General features: G+C 41.9%; 1 protein-coding gene across 1 annotated transcript in view; it reads right to left on the bottom strand.

Annotated features, from left to right (window-relative positions):
• LOC136877821 (kin of IRRE-like protein 2) overlaps positions 1 to 24,160 on the bottom strand; it is a 981,929-nt gene that overhangs the window by 149,575 nt on the left and 808,194 nt on the right. The window contains exons 7-9 of the mRNA XM_068228754.1: positions 19,781 to 20,068; positions 10,343 to 10,527; positions 4,426 to 4,558 (exon numbers count right to left, since the gene is read on the bottom strand). Coding sequence (XP_068084855.1) covers positions 4,426 to 4,558; positions 10,343 to 10,527; positions 19,781 to 20,068 — 606 coding nt within the window. The remainder of the gene's footprint in view (positions 1 to 4,425; positions 4,559 to 10,342; positions 10,528 to 19,780; positions 20,069 to 24,160) is intronic.

The following is a 24,160-nucleotide window of genomic DNA, read 5'->3' as shown; positions in this document are numbered from 1 at the left end:
AAGCTTTTAAGTTACATTTATAAGCGTTTGTGAAAATAAAAATTGAAATTCACGTCAAAGGATTCCATATTGTTATATAGTTACACAATGACAGCCATGAGATTGAAATGCTGCTTGAAGGCACAGCTCATGAGACACTAACGGAACAGTCAATGCACGCGTTCCGATTGTGCGATGTTCCCAAATCACGTTTACACAAACATTGAGCTGGAGTTTCCAAACTGTCATGTTATCATCTAATGGTAATGCTTATATAAATGATTGTGAATGTTATGATGCCAAGTACTGGAATGGGTTCAACTTGTGGTGCTGGTGGGTGGGAAGTGTTAATACATCAAGAATTAGCCTAAAGGAACAAGGGTTGATCACGGCAGATCAGACAGAAAGGAGTATGAGAATTCCAGACCCAGTTAAGTCCTGTAACACATATGCACGGCTTACTAGTTATGAGCACTAGAATAGAAGATAAACCGGAAAGAGAAAATATTATGTTTTCATCGTATGAGGCGCAGCTAGGCTCTTTACTTTTATTCTTAAAGCAAGGGAAGCTTGTAACTCAACGTGTCTATTGAGGCTGTGATCATAGTCACGGGACCTTCAGGTTTACGTGAAATTCGAACCACAGGATTAATAATAAACAAATCAATGAATAAAATAAATAATTAAGTAATTTTTCATTTCAGGAACCACACCTATTGGACACGATTCACCTCTGTGTCAACCCAGCGACTATGTCACACGCTCATCTAATATTCCTCGGCCTAGCCTACTGAAGTTCCCCTCGGACTCGAGATTTATAATACCTAGGGAACCTTTTATTTCACATCATTCATGGATCTTCCCTTTCTCTAGGTGATACCTTCAGTCTTCCCAGGATCGATCTCTTCTTTCTTCATATTTATTTAGTGCTTTTATTTCGTGTAGCAATTCCTAGCCTGGTGCAGCCCTCGAAATGCATCCCGCTGTGGATGGGGGTGGTAGGAAAACATCCATGGTATCCCCTGTCTGTCGTAAGAGATGACTAAAAGGGGTCTCAGGGTATTAGGTTTGCGAATTCTAGAGGGTCTTTCATTTTCACGCCCTTTGTGGCCCTTGTCTTTCTTTGGCTGATATCTTCACTTTTCGAAGTGTCGGACCTCTTCCAGTTTTTGTTTCTGATTATTGTTAATAGAGGATGGTTGACCAGTTGTACTCAAAGCAATAATCACCACCAACTCCGAGGACTGAAGGCCAAGACGCTGACCACTAAGCGAAAGACCAGGCCATTTAGTGTTAAGGGGATGGTTTATCTCGCTGTAATTCGCCTACGGTATATGTACATTTCTATACGGATTTTTTGAAACTATATTAGTTGGTCAAGTTTGAAAAACTCAGTAGAATGGCTTAATTTAGAGATCCTGATAATGAGAATCTTAGAAGTTGCTTGTTAATTTAAAAAAGAAATTGTTGTTAGATTTTTCACAAAACTTCAAGAAAGATATCTCTGCAACCAAGTAAGTTAGAACCACAGGTTTCACTGTTGTGAAGATAAAACAGTAGTCTAGTACCTGACATAGAGCATATGTTTGATTTAGCCATTATTTAATAATTATTTGCAGTGATGTAAACATTGAGGAAGCTCTTTGTTGGATTAATAAACAAATTTCAGAATATAGTGTAATAATTTACCTATCTACCTGTTTTCTATGTCAGGCACTAGGAGACGCTTTAAGCTTCAAAATGACACCAAGAAGTCTAAGATATAATAATTATTAGTGGAGAAATTATGTTTGGAAGTACGGGTCAGTGTAAAAATTACAACTTTCGGGAAATTGAGGTAGAAAGTTGACTTCTTAGAAACCCCCAGTGGAGTAAGTCGGTGTCGTATGAGTTGCGCCTAGTAAAAGTTGCGCCGTGTTAAAATCAGTAAAACTTGCGCCGTGGTCATTAATCATTCTAGGAACTAGAGGTCTTGTTTGGGAATTCCACAGGGAAGTTTCGTGTTTCAGAATGATTACATTACCGCTTTCCAAATAGACCTCCGTTGCTCTCAAGATTCTTTGGCCTAATTGCACGTAACTTCTTTTTCTTCTTTTGCCCTCAAGATGAAGTTCATTCCTGGCAATCTTAAAATTCGAGCATTTTGCTTCGAATTTGAGAGACAAAATGAGATCTTTCACTCGTGGGTGTGGTCTCCCTAGAATACTGTTAATTTTGTGGTGCCACCCTTCAACAGCATTTGTTGTTCTGTGGCGTCTTCGTGGCAGATCCAGATTGCTTGTGGTACATTATGATTTTCAAGCCATTCTTCCACAAAATAGTCCAAAAACTGGACAAGTTTAGGATTCTTTGGCGCTTCTTCGTGGATATAGAGCCAGCCCTCTTCCACATCTTCAGGCTTCAAGAAGGCAAGAGCCCCGCACTTCCGAATTGTCAGCCTCACTTCTTGATATTCTTTGTAGAGTGTTTTCAGTCCGATTTCCTGTACCTTTCTCCAAATACACTGGAGAAAATGAAAGAAACATCCTTGTATTTCAGCTAATGGGAATGACTGTTTTAAAGCACAAATGCTGGCAGACTCAAAATCAATGATCACCCTTTCGGGTTTCCAGTCGGGAATTCTCTCCTTCAACATTCCCAATATTTTATTGTATGTTTTACCTAACAAAAGGGCAGAAACATACAAAGCTGGCGTTCAAAATATTATTTCTGATTTCTTCATATTTATATCAGCATCACTATTTGAAACAATTTCATTTGTCATTTATTAATCTTTTATACCCAGGGGAATGTGACAGGCCTCGCCAGGGCACACAATTTCCTTTCTTTGGCAGTAGCTATGGTTCATTCTTGTGCCCTATCACTTCATAAGGGGTGCATGCCGGGGAAACGTAGGGTGAGGCAGTTTTTTTCTGTTTTCACTGGTCATTCTTTATTCAACAAATTCGCTACAGTTCATTTGCCAACCATTAATCTTTGTCCGCAAAAGCACATCAGATCTCGCATTCGGCAGTATTTTCTTCCTTTAGCGGTATTTCATTCTTCATTCATTCTATTTCTGACCCTGTCAGTTAGCTACAAACAGGCTGTGGATATTCTTCATAAGACTGAAAGACTGATTCCATGTTTCCATACTTGGTTTGTAAATTAAGTCAAACTACGTAGTCATACACATTTCACCCACTGATATAAATACGATGCAGGTTTTCTAAATGTGCAAGAAACCAACATTGATAGAGTGAATACCGAGCTCGATAGCTGCACTCGCTTAAGTGCGGCCAGTATCCAGTATTCGGGATATAGTAGGTTCGAACCCTACTGTCGGCAGCCCTGAAAATGGTTTTCCGTGGTTTCCCATTTTCACACCAGGCAAATGCTGGGGCTGTACCTTAATTAAGGTCACGGCCACTTCCTTCCCACTCCTAGCCCTTTCCTGTCCCATAGTCGCCGTAAGATCGATCTGTGTCTGTGCGACGTAAAACAACTAGCAGGAAAAAGATTAAGTGAATGATATTTTTTATATATTAATTTCAAAATCTCATATTCACAGACATTCCTTGAACTTGGAAATAACCCCCTGCGGTGCAGCGCAGGTAGCAGTTGCTTAAGACAGCTGTCAAACCACTTCTACTCCCGCCTGGGAATATCCACGGCGCAAATTTTACTCGGCGCAACTTTTACTCGGCGCAACTCATACAGAACCGAGTAAGTCAGCCCTTCCGCGTCTTCTTGTTAGTCAGGTTTCAGCTTCTTTCTGCCTCTCACATGCTTCCTCCTTGTCTTTTCTTCAGGTGTGGGATTTTTTTTTTGGCATTTCTAGTCCTATTTTCTGTTGTGTCGATGACTCCAGAAATGGTATTTGTTGCAGGGTTGATACGCATCCTCTTCAATATTTCCAGTTCAACCTCAGGCCCCTTGTTAAAATGGCACACGGCATTATTCAAACACATCTTCACTCTTCTGTGTCCAGCATAGACCTATTCCATATGGTTCCATTCAACGCCTCATTCACATTTTGTATATTACCATTTTCCAACATATTGAGGTCATCCAGGTTTACACAAATAGGTTTAATTGCTCTAACAAGCCCCAATTTGATGGTCCTTAGTGACGATACTCTTCACCTTTCGCTTTAGCAACTTGGTATACACACCAACTTCCTTCCCCCGTTGGATACTTTCCATGAAGTGGAAATTGATCGTTGACAGCTAGAAGTGGGCGTGGTCATTGATGCAGTGGTCTGAATAACAACATATAACTAAAAAATCAATGGGCGTAAAATTGAAGTTCGTATACCAAATTAAAGGGGAGGAAAGATTCTATCAATTTAGGCATATTTTGAAAAATGCAAATTTTATCAATTTTTCCGTTTTCTGCTATATACAAAACAAAATTTCCCCACCACAAACTTCAAGGTCCATCTGTTGCCATGACACTCGGACATACCTGTTACAGCCAAGTGGATCGCGTATTTATCTGCTCCTCTCTCGTTCTCCACGGCGAGGTAGTAGTTTCGGGCGTCCTCAGGGTCGACCTGCCGCACATGGAGCTTGGCCTCGTAGCAATCCTCGCGCGCCTCCTGCAGAACACAATTACCACATATTTAGTGACAGCAGTATTTCATTTTACTTACAACTGAATAAATATCTGTCGATAAGTTCTTTGTTGTTCCTCTCAATGAACTCTACAGCTTTCTGGCAAAATTTGAGAAACTAATCCCAGCGCTGTAGTCTCAAATTTCTCACAAGGGTATACTCTAAAGACAGGGCATGACAAATCCCGGATTGAGAAACAACCTGACGTTCAAACTTAGTGGGTTATAGCTAGTTGCAACAAACTTCCCTCAATCTGAAATAAATCAGAAAAATAAAAGACATTTTATGACAACAAAGAAGAAATGCATATTGAATGCACTAGTGAAAATCTTAAATTGCCTACACAGTAGAAACTACTGGTTCTCCTTCCAGCTATTAGTTAAAAAAATTCAAGATACCTCTCTTCATTCGCAATCACACTTTCGACTGGAACAAACTCTTGAATTGGTATACGTTGCAGTACGGTGGTTTTGCAGCCACGTGTTCATCTATTTCTCAGGCTTAAACCGGTCAACTGGTGAGGCATTTGGATGTATGAACATAAGGCTGGTGACGTAAGCAACGACCTTAAATAAGTGATGGCTGATAATGTTGTTCATCAAGTTGAACCTTCGATGTTGACGATTATGAGCGCAACTGGGGAGTTAAAACTCACCGACAGAATGGCGAAAATTAAGAACGAAAGTAGAAGGTATGCGCAAGGTACTCTAATGAGTGGAATTAACGAGAGGCCATACAGCGTATACCTGCGTATACACTTGATTGCAGCCCTGACTAATCTTCTATATACTTTCAACCTGCGGTAAGTGCTATTTGGGGGAGAAATTTACCCTCGTTAAATAGAACAAAATTCGTCCTGTAGGATGATTCAGAGGGATGACTGGAGCAACAGTTTCAGAAATTCACGCCAATGTGAATGAAAGGAGGGAATAATTTCGATAAAGGGAATTATTAAGATGAGACTGAATGAAAACCTACAACCTGTTTTCCAGGCAGTGAGCGGGTCAGAGATGGAATGATGGAAGCCCCATCTTGCGGCGAGGATAGGAATTGTGCCGGCTGCCGAAACCTGTCGCACTCCTCTGGGGCAATGATTAATGACTGACAGATGAAATGAAATGGTAGTGGAGAATGTTACTGGAATGAAATATGACAGGGAAAATCCGAATACTCGGAGAAAAACCTGTGTGGCCTCCGCTTCGTCCAGCACAAATCTCACATGGAGTGACGGGGATTTGAATCACGGAACCCAGTGATGAGAGGCCGACGCGCTGCCGCCTGAGCCACGGAGGATTCTTATTAAAATGAAACTACTGAAGGTAAATAAATACTCTGCTCAGCAAATATTGTCCCAGTTCTGACCCACTTAAACATCTTTTTGCTCATTTTGAATAGTGTCTCGGACCTTTCAATGCGGCGATTAATGTGATATTGTTGGTGTCCTTAGTACACGATCATTCTACAATATTTGAGATTTATAAAACAAAAACGAATACTGGCTGTAAACGTTCAAAGAGTGAGTGAAGAAATACTACTCATCAGTAACTGAACTACTTTGCCTCCTGTTTCTTTTCCAAGTAATATATAATGTTAGTGTTATTCAATTTTCTCGGTGACATAAGGGTGGGAAAGGGCTAGGATTGAAAAAGTAGTGGCCATGTCTTTAACTGAGGTACAGCACCAGCATTGTCCTGGTGTGGAAATGGGAAACCACGGAAAACCATCTTCAGGACTGCCGACAGTGGAATTTGAACCAACCATCTGCCGAATGCAAGCTGAGCACGGTCAACTCGCCTGACAATTATATTAAATCTTAATTAGTATTAACTAGCAAATGTACCCGTGCTTCGCTGCCGTGTTATACCTTGTATACGGAGTTCTACGTAAGTTACTTTAAACGCAGTGAGTAAGATTATATTAAATTGCACGTCTCTTAACGCTATCCCAGAAACAAAACGTGGAAGACCAAATACGTTGTTTAAGGTGCACGTTAAGGACATTTAGATGATAATGGGAGGCCACATTTCCTACTGCCATTCGCAATCGATTTCGGGAGTTTCTACAATAACGGCAGGCTCACTTGCCAGCTGCCGTTCGTAATCGAGTTGGAGAGATTTGATTGTAACCGAGAAAAGCTGTACTATCTAAAGTATAAAGAATCGAGATACGACAATAAGGCATAGGACCAAAGTTGAAGATCTCTCCAAATTGAAAGGCGATTGTGCTTTCTGTTTTGTGATACGACTTACTGTTTAGCCACAATAGCCTTCCCGAAACGAAGGTCTGCACCGTTATTGAAATTACCTCCATATTTTGATATTTTTCGGGGTCTAAAATTAATACATTTCAACAGCCTGAAGTATTCCCTCAAAGGAAAGAGTGTCCAGTGACCAACCGAAATTATGTACACAACAAAGGGACGTAGCGTTCATAAGTGCAGCAGACCTTCATTTCGAGATTTACTGCTTTTAAACGGTAGGCCGTATCAACAAACGGATTTCACCATCAGACGCTGGTTTTTAGTGTTATACATGGCTGGTACTTCGAGATTTTTCTTGTATCTCCTATATTTATGGGTTAGATTGAGTTAGAAACATTAAATAGGTTGAAATTTGAGCACAGTTTTCTCACATTACTTTATATTTAAGATACTTATACAGCAGCTGGAATTATAAAATTTGCCTAACATATTGCCAGTGATCATGTCAATGTGCGTCCCGTATTTGAAGATTCTACACTGAAGAAAATATAAATTGCAACACCCAGAAGGAGTGGTGCTACATTGATGCAATTGGACATGCAGGGCGAGTGTTCAGTTGTGATTGGATGATTACACTTTCAGGTCCCTCTGAATGCAAGTTTGGACAACAATCAATACAGGAGGTGCCCACCACGAGCTGCAATATATTGATGAGTTCGTCGAGGCATGGAGTCAATAAGGCCCTGGATCGCTTCCTGAGGTATTGTGGCCCATGCTTCCTGCACTGCACGGGTCAGTTGTTCCAGAGTTGTGGGTGGCTAAGGACGGTTGGCCAGTCGTCGACCCATCATGTCCCACACATGCTCAATAGGACTGAGGTACGGGGATCTGGCGGGCCATTCTAAGGTTGTGATGTCGTGGAGAGCTTCTCAAGAGATGCCTGGCCGAGGCGGTAAAGGCGTGCTCGGTTCGCCTGGAAGGACGTGGATTCGAATCCCCGCCAGGAAGTCGTGAAATTTAAGAAACGAGATTTCCACTTCCGGAGGTGCATATGGCCCTGAGGTTCACTCAGCCTACACCAAAAATGAGTACCAGGTTAATTCCTGGGGGCAAAGGCGGCCGGGCTTAGAGATAACCACTCTACCCCATCACGAGCCGAGATGATTCCATTCCATTCCTCCAAGGGCCTTCATGGCCTGTACGGAGGTGACTTTGCTTAGCTTTTTGGCATGTTTCATAAAATAAAACCAATAGTAATACAGTGCAGAACTCTCATTTACTTGTACACTGGACACAAATATTCCTGGTAGCACAGTTCTCTATTAAAATACGGGCACGGCTAATGACGTCCAACAATTTCGTGTCATTTTTCGTTAGTAATATAAACTGAATGTTATTTACGGCTGATACGGCATGTCGGTAGAACTTCACATTACATAAACCATATTTTTCATCGTCTTCGTTCTCATCTTCATCTCCCCTTGTGGGTGGTGACGGTAGAATAGAACTCACGGCATCCCCTTCCTATCGTAAGAGTCGACTAAAGGAGCCCCATGGGCTTTGGAAATTGGACAGTGGGTTGGGTTGGCGACCACGTGGCCCTTAGTTGAGTCCTAACAATCTTCCACTTACTTGTACCAGGCTCCTCACTTTCTTCTATCCTATCTTACCTCCCTTGGACAACTGTTGTTCTTTTCCGACCCCGACGGTGTTACGTTCCCGACGGTATTAGGTTTGCGAATCTTAGGGAGTCTTTCATTTTCTCGACTTTTGTGGCCCTTTTCTTTCTTTGGCCAATACCTTCATTTTTCGAAGTGTCGGATCCCTTCCATTTTTTAAATCTCAGATTCTGGCCCTGCGGTGTAGGGGGAAACGCGTCCGCCTATCAACCTGCGGCCCTGGGTTCGATACCCGGTCGGGTCAGGGTTTTTAAATTGTAACTGATTAATATCCCTGGCATGGGGACTGGGTGTTTGTGTTGACCTTAATGTTCATTTCCTCACATTCAACACTTTACACTTCCGCAATTTCCAAATACACGCAGATAACATATGGTGCAAAGTAGGGGGTCCGCCTCTGTGGTGTAGTGGTTAGCGTGATTAGCTGCCACCCCCGGAGGTCCGGGTTCGATTCCCGGCTCTTCCACGAAAATTTGAAAAGTGGTACGAGGGCTGGAACGGGGTCCACTCAGCCTCGGGAGGTCAACTGAGTAGAGGTGGGTTCGACTCCCACCTCAGCCATCCTCGAAGTGGTTTTCCGTGGTTTTCCACTTCTCCTCCAGGCGAATGCCGGGATGGTACCTAACTTAAGGCCACGGCCGCTTCCTTCCCTCTTCCTTGTCTATCCCTTCCAATCTTCCCATCCCTGCACAAGGCCCCTGTTCAGCATATCAGGTGAGGCCGCCTGGGCGAGGTACTGGTCATTCTCCCCAGTTGTATCCCCCGACCAAGAGTCTGAAGCTCCAGGACACTGCCCTTGATGCGGTAGAGGTGGGATCCCTCGCTCAGTCCGAGGGAAAAGCCGAACCTGGAGGGTAAACAGATGATGATGATGATGATGATGATGATGATGATGATGATGCAAAGTAGGGGCAAAAGATCATCTTAGGTCGACGCCCCGAATAAATTGCATTTAAAAAATAAATGTGAGACTGGTGTTATGTAGAGAATGGTTTCCCAGCTGTACTTCCTCTTAAAACAATTATCACCACCACCACCACCACCACTCTTGTCTTCATAGCCATTTCTGTTTTCTTGTCTTGGAGGTGATGGGTGACGAAATCATCGATGTTTTCTAACCCCGCCTCTGTCTCAACTTCTAGATCATTGACCATGTAATCTTCTGCACTGACATGACTATAATTACGCTGTTCTAGAGTTTGTTGTAGCAATCAGTATCTTAGATCCATTTAGAATAACCATGTACTGAAAAGGGTTAAAAAGGAAATTTACACATTGTTTCCATTTTAATAGCAAAATTTCCTTCCGTCACGTGTCAGACAGGTTCTGATAAATACAGGTAAAGTTACATGAATATTAAAACATAATTCACGGAACCAGGAAAATTTTCCGGTTTATAAATGTTCCGCTCCGGGCAGGTTTTACTGTATTAAAGTCTGGCTCCATCGCTAAATGCTTAGCGTCCTGGCCTTTGGTCACAAAGGCCCCAGGTTCGATTCCCGGCAGGGTCGGGAATTTTAACCTTCATTGGTTGATTTCGCTGGCACGGGGCCTGGGTGTATGTGTCGTCTTCATCATCATTTCATCGTCATCCCGATGCGCAGGTCTCCTACGGGTGTCAAATCAAAAGACCTGCACCTGGCGAACCGAACATGTCCTCGGATACTCCGGGCACTAAAAGCCATACGCTATTTCATTTCATTACTGTATTAAAGTGCGACATCTGAGGTTGATAGGATTTTTAACAGTGACCAATATAGAACAATGTGGGATAGGTAAAATAGTAAAAATGGAGTAATATGCTGTGGAGTGGAAGACATAAACTACTTAAAATACACTGATTTGACCGGAATTATTCAGAGCCAACTATGTGAGTACTTTTCACAGACCTGAGAAAGTTCCTCTGCGAGATATCGGCCTAGAGCATTGCCAGCTTCCAGCTGCTGACTGCCCCACTCCCACGCGGCACGCCGGGGGCGGGGGTCTGCACACACCACCAGCCGGAGCAGAGCGTCCTGGCCTCTAGACACCAGCACCTCGCGGCCACTAGATTGCCGCAACACTTGCGGCGCTCCTGGAATGAATAAACACAGATAAGTAGTCGTGTCTATATTCTCTCACAATCCGTATTTTTCTATAAATATACTTATCGTTAAACATTATATCTTATAGTGGTGCACATATGAATAAATTACTACTATTACTTCTACTACTACTACTACTACTACTACTACTACTACTATAGGGAAGTCCTCCGTGGCTCAGGTGGCGGCGAGCGCCAGCCTCTCACCGCTGGGTTCCGTGATTTAAATCCCGATCATGCCATGTGAGATTTGTGGTGGACAAAGCGGAGGCGGGCAGGTTTCCCCCCGAGTACTCCTGTTTTTCCTGATATATTCCATTCCAGCAACACTTTCCAATATCATTTTATTTCATCTGACAGTCATTGATCATTGCCCCAGACGAATGCGAGAGGCTTCGACAGCCGGCACAAATCCTTTCCTCGCCGCTAGATGCGGGCTTCATTCAATTCATTCCTTACTTACTTACTTACTCCATGGCTCTACGGTCCTTTAAGGACCTTGGCCTCCTTGACCACAGCTCTCGAGTCGTCCCGGTCTTCAGCACGCCTACGCCACCTCCTGACTCCAACGGTCCTCAGATCAGTCTCCACATCCTCCAGCCATCTCATCCGGGGCCGACCTCTCCTTCTCCTGTGTCCTGTCAGTGTTTTCCTTGGAAGTCTTCCCTCCTCCATCCGTTGTACATGCCCCAGCCATCCAATTCGTCTCATTTTGATTGATGTCACCAAGTCCGGCTCCTTATACAATAATCTTATTTCTTCATTTGTTCTGATTCTCCATAAATCTCCCTCCTTCACCGGTCCAAATATCTTCCTCAGTACTTTCCTTTCCCACACATTTAATCTCCTCTCTGTGGCCTCAGTCAATACCCATGCCTCACTCCCATACATAAGCACTGTTTTTTTTTTGCTAGGGGCTTTACGTCGCACCGACACAGATAGGTCTTATGGCGACGATAGCACTGGTTTAATTATTGTTTTGTAGAGAGACAGTTTTAATTTCCTGCTTAAGTTTTTACTTCTCAGAAGGGGATTTAGTGCCCTGTAGGATCTGTTGGCAGCCTTAATTCGATTTACAATATCTGTCTCAACTTTATTTTCTGATGTTATTACTGGGCCAAGATATGTGAAGCTATCTACTGCTTCAAAGGTGTAACCATCCACTAGGAGTTTTTCAGTGTCCCTTCCATTTCTCTCCGTTACCATATATTTAGACTTAGCCTCACTTATCTCCAAGCCCAAGGACCCAGCTGCATCTTTCAGCTCCCTCAAGGCAGTTGCAAGTGCCTCGTTACTTCTAGCAGATATCACCACATCATCTGCATAAGCCAAAATTTGGATCAGTCTATTGTAAATATTACCACCCGGATTAGTAGTTACTGATCTTACAGCTTTCTCCAACACTAGATTAAATAACACTGGTGATAAGGGGTCTCCCTGCCTTAGGCCTTCTTCGGTTCTGAAAGATCTTGACAGACTTCCCTGCACTTTTACCTGACTTCTGCTGTTCTCCAGGGTCATCTTAGTCAACTTCTGTGGGAATTTCAACTCCTTCATTGTTTCCCACAATGTCGATCTCTTAACTTTGTCATAGGCTTGTTTAAAATCTATAAAAAGATGCCCTAGTCGAACGTTGTATTCATATGTCTTTTCCAGAGTCATTCTCATGGTGAAAATATGATCCATCGTCGATCTTCCAGGTCTGAAACCAACTTGGTACTCCCCTATAATTCTTTCTGCTCTACTACTAACTCTCTTTGTTATGGCTGTAGAGAGGATTTTGTATACTATACTCAGTAAGGATATACCTCGATAATTCTTGCATTGCATGCGTGACCCCTTCTTAGGTATAGGACATATATTTGCTAGTGTCCAGTCCTCCAACATTGTACCTGTTTCCCATACCTTTTTGATTATCTTGTGTATTTTCTTCACCAACACTTCTCCTCCATGTTTCAATTCATTCCTGACTCGGTCAAATGACTGGAAACAGACTGTGGATTTTCATTTTGAATAATGAGGGGTGAACGATTACGGTTTCCATTATCCGTAACTAAGCGGGGTTTGGTGGTTAGCTCTGTGCCCGGTCGCCTTTGCTCCTTGGAATGAAGTTGCTATTAATGCTTCGTGTTAGCTGAGTGAACCTCAAGGTCACACTGTTGAATCTCATCGATTTCAATCGCGATCAAACCCTGTACCTATGGAACAGAAGGCCAATGGATAGCCAACCACACTTCTAAGACGACGTGTCCGGGTCATACCAGCTCTGGAACTGGGCACTATTAGAACGTCAGCGTACTGCTGTTCGTGAAAAGTGAGAAACTGTGCCGATTTACATTGCTTTTAACCGCGATATTCCAGTCAATTAATATTGTATTCTGACAAGAATAATGCGTTCATTGTAATGACTAATGATCTATGTCGAGTTCAGTTTAATATTTGTCTATATAACGAGCGGGTTGGCCGTACGTTTTTTGTCGCGCAACTGTGAGCTTGCATTCGGGGGATAGCGTGTTCGAACCCCATTGTCGGTAGCCCTGAAGATGGTTTTCCGTGGTTTCCCATTTTCACACCAGAAAAATCCTGAAGCTGTACCTTAATTAAGGCCACGACCGCTTCGTTCCTACTCCTAGCCCTTTCCTATCCCATCATCGCCATAAGACCTGTTTATGTCGGTGGGACGTACAGCAAATTATAATATCTCCGTTACAGCATCACAGGTAGGGGTGTAACGGGTCCGGGCCTTTAGGGGGCCCGCACACTCCTCGCAATATACAAAGACATGATATAGGCTTTTGGGCTTATGCCGTGTCAAGAAAATAAGGTGAAATTCTTTGCGCTTCGCAGAGAACTTTGCTCTGCGTCATCAGAAGAAAATCTTGACTGTTCACGAGAAAGGCCAACATTCTGATGGTGAAACTTTTTTCGACCAACGGGACTCGAACCGGCTAACCTTGGTTTCAGACCATATGCTTAACTCCTTAACGATTTTGCCACCAGGCGGACTACACTGTAAATCTCTGAGTATTTTACACAATTTATTGTTGTAGCTAATTTCTTGTTTCCCTCAAAACGAAATAAATAAGCGTTAGAAAAATACAGTTGGTATTGTTTATATGTACATGAATATTGCATTCTTCACATAATATGTAATATTACTAAGAATATGTACAAATATACAGAACGAAATCGAATTATATCACAATTCGTTGACAGTTTTCAATTTCAGTAGTATACAAGTAAAGGATTGAACTATATAATTATACAGGGTTATTAACCTAACATATTACACGCAAATAACTTCTAAACCATTAAAGATATCAGAATTCTGTTTTCATATTCGTAAATGGTACGCAGGCTCTTGTAAAATAACGTGCTACTTAGTCTCATGGAGTCATTAACAACCGAGATATTGATACTAACTCCATATTTTTAAATGGAACGGCACACATTTATACAGCTGATTTAAAAGTTCATCTGCGTACAAGTTCAAATATGTAAGTATTTTCAAAATCGGACAGTTACTTTTTGAGATATAAATAAGAACATCATGCGCGGTTTTGCATGCCACATCAGACGGCGTTAAGTCGGGCAAGGACATATTGAGGTGCTAGCTGCTTCCTGGCCTTGATTCCAGCCACAGAACGGATACCAGGCATGTACTGTAAACATAATGTGATGTACCGTAACATGCCCTGGGTGTGCAACGTTATTGTATTACTGGCGAACACACAACGGGAAAGGGAGATTGAAGTTGTATTGTTTTGTTCTGACATGTAATAGGCTGCGCTCAGTTTAGCGTTTTTTTTATGACGGATGGGAATGGGAAGGATTTGGAAAGAAAGTCGGCCGTGGCCTATCACAAAGGTACCTATCCGGTATTTGCCTGGTGTTGAACATGGGACACCATGAAAATCAATGTCAGGTTGGGCGAGACAGGACTCGAACCTACGCTCTCCCGAATGCACGCTACTACAGTCGCGCTGGAGCTCTGCGGAGATTAATGCGTGTAAAATAAAACATAAATAATAGTGTTGCTGCCATCTCACTACGATCAGCTCTGAACATTTGCTTTTCTAGAAAGAGCCCTTCCGGTGTTTTGTGTTATGTTTATTTCTCAAATCATAGAGTAGTATGATCTGTACACTAAAACCAGTGACATTTATAGCTTTCGTTTTGTTCCTTTCAAGGCAAAGTACTTACTTTATTCGTTTTAAACACATCAACCCTTTCTGTCCTGTCATGTGTTCGCCTGTCATACACACTTTGAAAACCCATTACATGTGTAGGAGGTGCCTACATGCCTGGTACCCATTCTGTGGCTGAACTCACTCCCAGGAAACTCTTGCGCCTCATTATGTCCTTGCCCGACTTCAAGCCGTCTGATGCGGCATGCAAAACAGCGCATGCTCTTATTACTTATATCTCAAAAAGTAATTGTCCGATTTTGAAAATACTCACGTATTTCAACGTGTACACAGATGAACTTTTAAATCAGCTGTATAAATTTGTGCCGTTCCATTTAAAAATATGGAGTTAGTATCAATATCTCAGTTGTTAATCACCCCATGAGACTAAGTAGCACGTTATTTTACAAGACCCTGCGTACCATTTACGAATATGAAGACAGAATGCTGATATCTTTAATGGTTTAGAAGTTATTTGCGTGTAACATGTTAGGTGAATAACCCTGTATAAACATCCGGCCCTTAATAATTCGTATATAATTCAAAAACCAACCAAACCCCATGGCGCAACAGCCCCGAAGGGTCATGGCCAACCAAGCGACCGCTGTTCAACCCGAAGGCCTGAATATCACGAGGTGTCGTGTGGTCGGTATGATGAATCCTCTTGGCCATTACTGTGGCTTTCTAGACCGGGACTGCCATCCCACCGTCAGATAGCTGGATATGAATTTAAAACAATCGGTGGATCCTAACCGCATTGCCCCACAATCCCAGAAACTAGCGTTAAACAATAGTATTACTGACCAAGGGGCTGCTTCTAAAGCACAATACTGAATCGACGGTGCCTGTAGTCTAAAGGGGTCCAAAATCCAGGTCGGGCTCCTCATAATGGTACTTATAGCTAGGAAAGTACAACCATGGTATTTGACGTTGTGCGGTACTAATCAAAAGTAGCATAGACTCGTGGTATTCCATACATTATGGTACTACTCACAGGTAATGTAATGCACACATGTAACACAGACGTATGGTGTTTCTCACATTGCGGCGCCATTTACAGGCAACGCAAACCTATGGTGTTCATCACTTAAGTCTACTAACCACAGGGACTTAGGGACTCGTACTATCCCGTTGTGTTCCTCACATAGTGGGTACTAATCACAGGCAAGGCAGACCCATGGTGTCGCTCATATCGTGGTACTAATCACAGGTAATATAAAAGCCGAAAGCACACACTTTCGCTGCTGATTACAAACTTATTGTGTACCTAACATAGTGGTACTACGCGCAAGTAAAAGCGACCCATGGTGTTCCCTGCGTGATAGTACTAATTACAAGTAGTCTCATAGTTATAATTCGATCATCCGTTGGTCGCCCCATTTAGTCGCCTCTTACGACAGGCAGGAGATACCGTGGGTGTATTCTTCGTCTGCGTCCCAACCCACAGGGGGTCGAACCAGCTCTCAGATGCAAGTAAAAATCCCTGAACTAGCCGGGAATCTAACTCGGCGATTCTTCCGTAGGATGATGACATTAAGCCTCCAGAAGACTCGTTGGTGTTATTCGATAGGAGTTGTTGTTGTTTGAGTCATCAGTGCATAGACTGGTTTGATGCAGCTATCCATGCCACCCTATCCTGTGCTAACATTTTCATTTCTACGTAACTATTGCATCCTACATCTGCTCTAATCTGCTTGTGATATTCATACCTTGGTCTACCCCTACCGTTCTTACCACCTACACTTCCTTCAAAAACCAACTGAACAAGTCCTGGGTGTCTTAAGATGTGTCCTATCATTCTATCTCTTCTTCTCGTCAAATTTAGCCAAATCGATCTCCTCTCACCAATTCGATTCAGTATCTCTTCATTCGTGATTCGATCTATCCATCTCACCTTCAGCATTCTTCTGTAACACCACATTTCAAAAGCTTCTATTCTCTGTCTTTCTGAGCTAGTTATCGTCCATGTTTCACTTCCATACAATGCCACGCTCCACACGAAAGTCTTCAAAAACATCTTTCTAATTCCTATATCAATGTTTGAAGTGAGCAAATTTCTTTTCTTAAGAAAGCTCTTCCTTGCTTGTCCATAGTGCATTTTACGTCCTCCTTACTCCTGCCATCGTTAGTTATTTTACTACCCAAGTAACAATATTCATCTACTTCCTTTAAGAATTCATTTCCTAATCTAATATTTCCTACATCACCTGCCTTCGTTCGACTGCATTCCATTACTTTTGTTTTGGACTTATTTATTTTCATCTTGTACTCCTTACCCAAGACTTCATCCATACCATTCAGCAACTTCTCGAGATCTTCTGCAGTCTCAGATAAAATAACAATATCATCGGCAAATCTCAAGGTTTTAATTTCCTCTCCTTGGACTGTGATTCCCTTTCCAAATTTCTCTTTGATTTCCTTTACTGCTTGGTCTATGTAAACATTGAAAAGGAGAGGGGACAAACTGCAGCCTTGCCTCACTCCTTTCTGGATTGCTGCTTCTTTTTCAAAGCCCTCGATTCTTATCACTGCAGACTGATTTTTATACAGATTGTGGATAATTCTTCGTTCTCGGTATCTGATCCCAATCATCTTCAGAATCATAAATAGCTTGGTCCAATCAACATTATCGAATGCCTTTTCTAGATCCACGAATGCCATGTACGTGGGCTTGTCTTTCTTGATTCGATCCTCTAAGATCAGACGTAAAGTCAGGATTGCTTCACGTGTTCCTACATTTCTTCTGAAGCCAAATTGATCTTCTCCCAACTCAGCTTCAACTTGTTTTTCCATTCTTCTGTAAATAATACGTGTTGAAATTTTGCAAGCATGAGATACTAAACTAATAGTGCGGTAGTTTTCACACCTGTCAGCACCGGCTTTCTTGGGAATAGGTATAACAACATTATGCCGAAAACAGGATGTGACTTCTCCTATCTCGTACATCTTGCACACTTAATGAAATAACCTTGCCATGCTGGTTTCTCCTAAGGCAGTCAGTAATTCAGAGGGAATGTCATCAATTCCAGGTGCCTTGTTCCTATTTAGGTCACTCACAGCTCTGTCAAACTCTGACCTCAAAATTGGGTCTCCCATTTCATCAGCATCAACAGCCTCTTCATGTTCCAGAACCAAATTATCTACATCTTTATCTTGATACAACTGTTGGATATGCTCCTGCCATCTTTCTGCTTTGTCTTCTTTCCCTAGAAGTGGCTTTCCATCTGAGCTCTTAATATTCATACACCTAGATTTCCTTTCTCCAAAGGTTTCCTTGATTTTCCTGTATGCAGCATCTACCTTTCTCAGGACCATACAGCCTTCGACATCCTTGCACTTCTCCTTCAGCCATTCTTCCCTAGCTACCTTGAATTTTCTATCCTCTTGATTCTTTAATCGCCTGTATTCTTTTCTGCCCTCTTGATTTCTAGCATTCTTGTATTTTCGTCGTTCATCAATCAGGTCTAGTATCTCCTGAGTTAGCCACTGATTCTTAGTTGATCTTTTCTTCCTTCCTAACATTTCTTCAGCAGCCCTACTAACTTCATTTTTCATGACTCTCCACTCTTCCTCTATAGTGTTTCCTTCAGCCTTTTCATTTAGTCCTTGTGCAACATGTCCCTTGAAATAATCCCTCACACTCTTTTCTTTCAACTTGTCTGGATCCCATCTTTTTGCATTCTTTCCTTTCTTCAATTTCTTCAACTTCAGATGGCATTTCATGACCAACAAGTTGTGGTCAGAGTCCACGTCTGCTCCCGGGAAAGTTTTGCAATCCAACACCTGGTTTCTGAATCTCTGCCTAATCATAATGAAGTCTATTTGATACCTTCCAGTGTCTCCAGGTCTCGTCCACGTATACAGCCGTCGTTTGTGGTGTTTGAACCAAGTATTGGCAAGGACTAAATTACGATCAGTGCAGAATTCAACCAGCCGACTTCCTCTTTCGTTCCTTTGTCCCAATCCAAATTCTCCTACTGTACTACCTTCTCTTCCGTGGCCTACCACTGCATTCCAGTCTCCCATCACAATTAGATTCTCGTCACCTTTTACATATTGTATTACATCTTCTATCTCCTCATATATTCTTTCGATTTCTTCATCATCCGCGGAACTAGTAGGCATATAGACCTGCACTATTGTGGTGGGCATTGGTTTGGTGTCTATCTTGACGACAATAATTATTTCACTATGCTGGTCGTAGTAGCTTACCCGCTGCCCTATTTTCTTATTCATTATTAAACCAACTCCTGCATTTCCCCTGTTTGATTTTGTGTTGATAATTCGGCAGTCGCCTGACCAAAAATCTTGTTCTTCCTGCCAACGTACTTCACTTATACCAACTACATCTAACTTTAGCCTATCCATCTCCCTTTTCAGATTCTCTAACCTACCACAACGATTCAAACGTCTAACATTCCACGCTCCGACTCGCAGAATGTCAGTATCCATCTTCCTGATGATCGCCCCCTCTCGTGTAGTCCCCACCCGGAGATCCGAATAGGGGACTAGTTTACCTCCGGAATATTTTACCCGGGAGGAAGCCATCATCAGTACATCATTCATACAGAGAGAGCTGCATGTCCTCGGGAGGTGGTTGCGGCTGTAGTTTCCCGTTGCTTTCAGTCGTGTAGCAGTATCAACACAGCTAAGCCATGTTGAGTATTATTACAAGGCCGTATCAGTCAATCATCTAGACTGCCGCCCTTGCAACTACCGAAAGGCTGCTACCCCCCTTTCGATGAACCATTCGTTAGTCTGGTCTCTCAACAGATACCCATCCGATATGGTTGCACCTGCGGTTCGGCTATCTGCATCATTGGGACACGCAAGCCTCCCCACCGCGGCAAGGTCACATGGTTCGCAGAGGAGGTCGATAGGAGTATGTAGGTTATATCCCGTCACCCCTAAACCCCGTGGCCGGCATATACTTCACAAGTTATGTATTTTATTTACAGTACTAATATTACCTCACGTAGTGGTGAGGACGATTCAGAAAATATCTTCTACCGAATAAAGTAACAGTTCTCATATACAGATCTACTTCACCTACTTACCTACTACTTGCAAGGAGATGGCCTGACTCTGGACCAGTCGCTCCATGCCACCTATTGTATTAGTCGCCGTACACACGTACTCCCCTTGGTAGTCGTACGTGACGTTGGCTATGTGGAGTCTGGTTTCCGTTCCTCTGACGTACACAGCTCCGTCAGGGGTGGGCAGCTTCTGGAGCCACTGGTAGGACGGCGGGGGATTCCCCTCAGCGTTACACGTGAACGTTACTGAGGTGAATAGTCCTGCTGTCGTCAGGCGGTCTGAACCCATGTCTATGATCTGTGGTGGATCTATGAACACAAACACGTGACAAAATGATTCCACTAGATGTAAGACCAGATAAGACTGGACACTCGATGATAATGGTTATCAGATTAAGGGGACAGTCTGGAGATAAACATATATTTTTACCTAATGGATGCATTTTCACCAACTTTGTGAGAATGTCACTTAAATATTTTTTTCCAAATATTCCTCCACTTGGAGGCTGCAAAAAACAAAGAATACACAAACAATTTCATTCAAAAATAAAAATAAGTTATGTCTCAGTCTGGCGAGTATAAGTGGTGCCTGAGTATCGAAAGAGAACCCCTGAGCGCTTTCAGTCCCCAGTCCATGAACTCCTTGGTACTGATGTTAAAGGTCTTCATCAGTTCTATCGTCTTCTTAGGGACTGTCCCTCTCGCACCAATCATGAGACCCCTCACTACACATATCACGAAAATTTATTTCATATACAATAAACAATTTTTCCAAAAAGGAACATATTTTTGAAATTTTTAATTCCATTTTTAATGAAATTGAATTGATTTTTTAATGAAAATATAGATAATCTATAAAAAGCACTGTGTACTGAATTTTCTGTGCATAATTTATGTATGAAGATACGTTGTGTGATTGTTATGTTCTAAAATTTTGGATTTAAAGATCCCTACTACTCGAAAATATTCTGCAGTAAAAAAATACCATATACAGGTTTCCTAATATAGCTGTGATACATATACCGAAAATGTTTTGTTACATTTCCCAGATTATTATGGAAGAAATGGGAATAATATGTTAAATTATAACTGGTGGTGAAATGAAAGCAAAGTAGACGCCAAGTACATTTCTGCTGTGTTCAGAATGGCACACATAGCATTATGAAGGTGGTAAATTGTTTGAATTCAACATTATAACTTCGTGATAAGAAAGAAGAAAATCAATCTTTTCAGTTTCAGCCATAAATATCGTTTCGCCAATATGACCAAAATATCGATTCTTATTTCCAAATTGTCCCCATAATTCACTTGATAACGCTTAGAAACTGAACTCTCTATGGTGATGGCTGAGTGACATGATCATTGAGGTCAGCGCAATTCAAACCCTGGTCAATGCAAGTGAAACTTTGGAAAAGAAACGCCACGTCTTTCTGTTCTGCATTTTACATAAAACTGGAGGTGCTGTGTTATGATCCAGATAGCAACATGCGTGTTTGCTTATTCTATTAATATTGCACAGTACTGAAATTACAAACATGCTCTGAACATCAAAATTGAATGAAATATCACCAAGAACCTGCCACTGCAACGCCAATGGTTGCAGCAGGCTAGAGCTAAAGCCCACACCGTGGAGTGAGTCACTTGCTACTTTTTTTGTTAAGAAGGAATCCATACTTCCCAGTGTCGACTTAGTAAGATGTAACATAAGATAATTCCAGGCTGTTCAACACACACACTGCAATATAAATTGTAACACTATAAACATATCTAAAAAGGATTACATACTATTATACAAAGAATGACATGTTTCATTCAACAAGAACATCCTCAGGTTCTAACAATCCACTTAAAAACATGCGTATAAATGGACAGTATTGTTTACGTTGCGTAAACTTGTTAATGGTAGAGAGTAAGGTGATAATATGGACAAGTATTATCAAATAATGATTGTATAAGTATTCAAACATCACTGTACTTATCTAGACTGCCGAAGCTTCGTTGTCTCCAAACACTATTTCAGAGCGGTGGTCATGGAGAGGCTAGCGGAAGGTTTTGCGGGCATATACCGCGGAGAGGGGAGGGGAGGCAGGAGAGGAGCGAGTGGAGCGTTGTTGATCCTTCCTATTCGATAAGGGACAGCAGGTTAATTCTTTCTTCATGCTGTAATCTAGCATACTGTGCCGTGGAGAGGGGATAGGGAAGTAGGGACGGAGCTAGGGGAGCGTTGCGGAACCTTCTTTCTACTGGAAAAGGGGAAGAAGGATATTAACCTTCATGTTGTAATGTATTTTATGTATTATGGATACATGTAAGATAATGATTTAGGGTTAAATAAAGTATGACATTGAAATAGAGAGTATCTATTGGGATGTTATTTAATGATAAACCATACTCTACAGGCCGTTAAGCGCTAATTTAAAGAATAAATGTTGACCAGATGTTGAGCGAGGTGGGAGGCATTTTTAAAATGCGTATGGTCATTTAAATTGGATTCGCTAACTTTCTTTCCGATGTAAATTTCGATTACTTCATTTATATTCAAAGATTTACTTTTATTTTCTATATGGACATTTTTAGCCACTTGTCAATTTCTACTCATAAAGCCAGCGCGAAAGCCATCTGAGCCACTCAGCTTGGCTTCACAATTCTTCGCCCCTTTCGAGTTTAGAAGGGGTTGGCAATCACAATATTAATTTTTCCGAAAACCTTTCACGTACGAACCTAAAATTTTTCATGAAGGTTGATCTTCTATGTCCTAGATGTTAAATAAGAAATGTTTTTGAAACATTCTACCCCTAAAACAAAACATTCATTCCTCCATTACTGTTTGATGTGCGAAGTAAAAATGTCAGTTTGATCGCATCTACGCCGTTGACGTAAATAACATTGGGTTTTAAAACATTCTACTTGAATGGTGTTAAAATGAGTGTTAGATCCGAAAACAAATAATCTTTCCTCCAAAACTGTTTCATATACGCACTGAGGGTGTATTTTATAGGTTAGTGGACTCTCCAAAATTTAAAACTTTGGGAGATAACTTTCAAGTTAAAACCGTAGCAAAGGACTGGTATCTCGCTAGTACTGTATAAGATAAAACTGAAAAACCGTTTGAACATCTACATATCTTTAATTCGGAAAAGTATGTGTTTATTTGTACCTCAATGTGAAACGTACATTTGGTAAAAATAGAATCAAAATTGAGTAAGTTTCAAAATTACGTCATAACACCCGTTAATATTTTTCGCAGGAAAGAATTCGAAATTATTTACAGGAAGAGTTTATAAGAGTTTCGCGTTGTAATAAACAATAACAAGGAACTCATGAGACGTTATTAATGTCTGATTTACAGCACTGTCATTCTCACGGTGTCAATTATTTTACGATACTTTCTTCATTCGGTTCACAGTCACTATACACTTTTGTCTTCTTTCTTTTTCGTATTGAACGTGAAAAACTCTACACTAGGATCGCTATAACGTTCTAAATTATAGCAGTTCACGGCACAAAAGTGTCGTTTAGCACGACGAAGACATTCCATATTGTCATTATAAGTTATGTAAATTACGTGTTACAATATACTATTATACAGAAAAATAGCAAATCTTTCTATCAGTCAACACCACAGTCTTGCGTTAGTTAAACCAGCATTGCCTGCTCGCTACTTCCCTGTTTCGCCACCATTATCGCTAGTAATCAATTGCACGTTCCCCATAGTGAATTTCCCTGGCATGAGCGTTGAACCACGCAAGGAACTGTCTGACATGATATGCAACTAATTCGGTTGTGGTCCAGTCAATACAGTCATGGCGTCCTCACACTGGCCAAAAATCAACTCAGTATCTACACAACATTATGCTCGAAAACAGTTTTCTGGCCAGGACCTAGGCTGTATGGGATACTGGTTTAATAGAGGATAATGATGGTGGTGATGTTGGTGGCGACGACGACGACGACGACGACGACGACGACGACGACGACGACGACGACGACGATGATGATGATGATGATGATGATGATGGATTATGAAAATGAAAATGGAATGGCGTATCCGAGGACAAGTTCGGCTTGCCAGATGCAGGTCTTTCGATTTGACTCCCGTAAGTGACCTGCGCGCCGTAATGAGGATGCAATGATGAAGACGACACATACACCCAGCCTCCGTGTCAGCGAAATAAATCAATCAGGTTAAAATTCCCGACCCTGCCGGTAATCGAACCTGGGACCCCTGTGACCAAAGGCCTGCACGCTAACCATTTAGCCATGGAGCCGGACATGATGATGCTTGTTGTTTAAAGGGACCTAACATCTAGGTCATCGGCCCCCTAATGGTACGAAATATAATGCCAATTTAAAATTCCAAAATTCACCCACTGACCAGAATTCAAAACTGGATGACGAAGA

The sequence above is a fragment of the Anabrus simplex genome, chromosome 7, assembly GCF_040414725.1.
Source record: "Anabrus simplex isolate iqAnaSimp1 chromosome 7, ASM4041472v1, whole genome shotgun sequence".
Classification (NCBI taxonomy): domain Eukaryota; kingdom Metazoa; phylum Arthropoda; class Insecta; order Orthoptera; family Tettigoniidae; genus Anabrus; species Anabrus simplex.
This window is presented reverse-complemented; position numbering and strand designations above follow the sequence as displayed.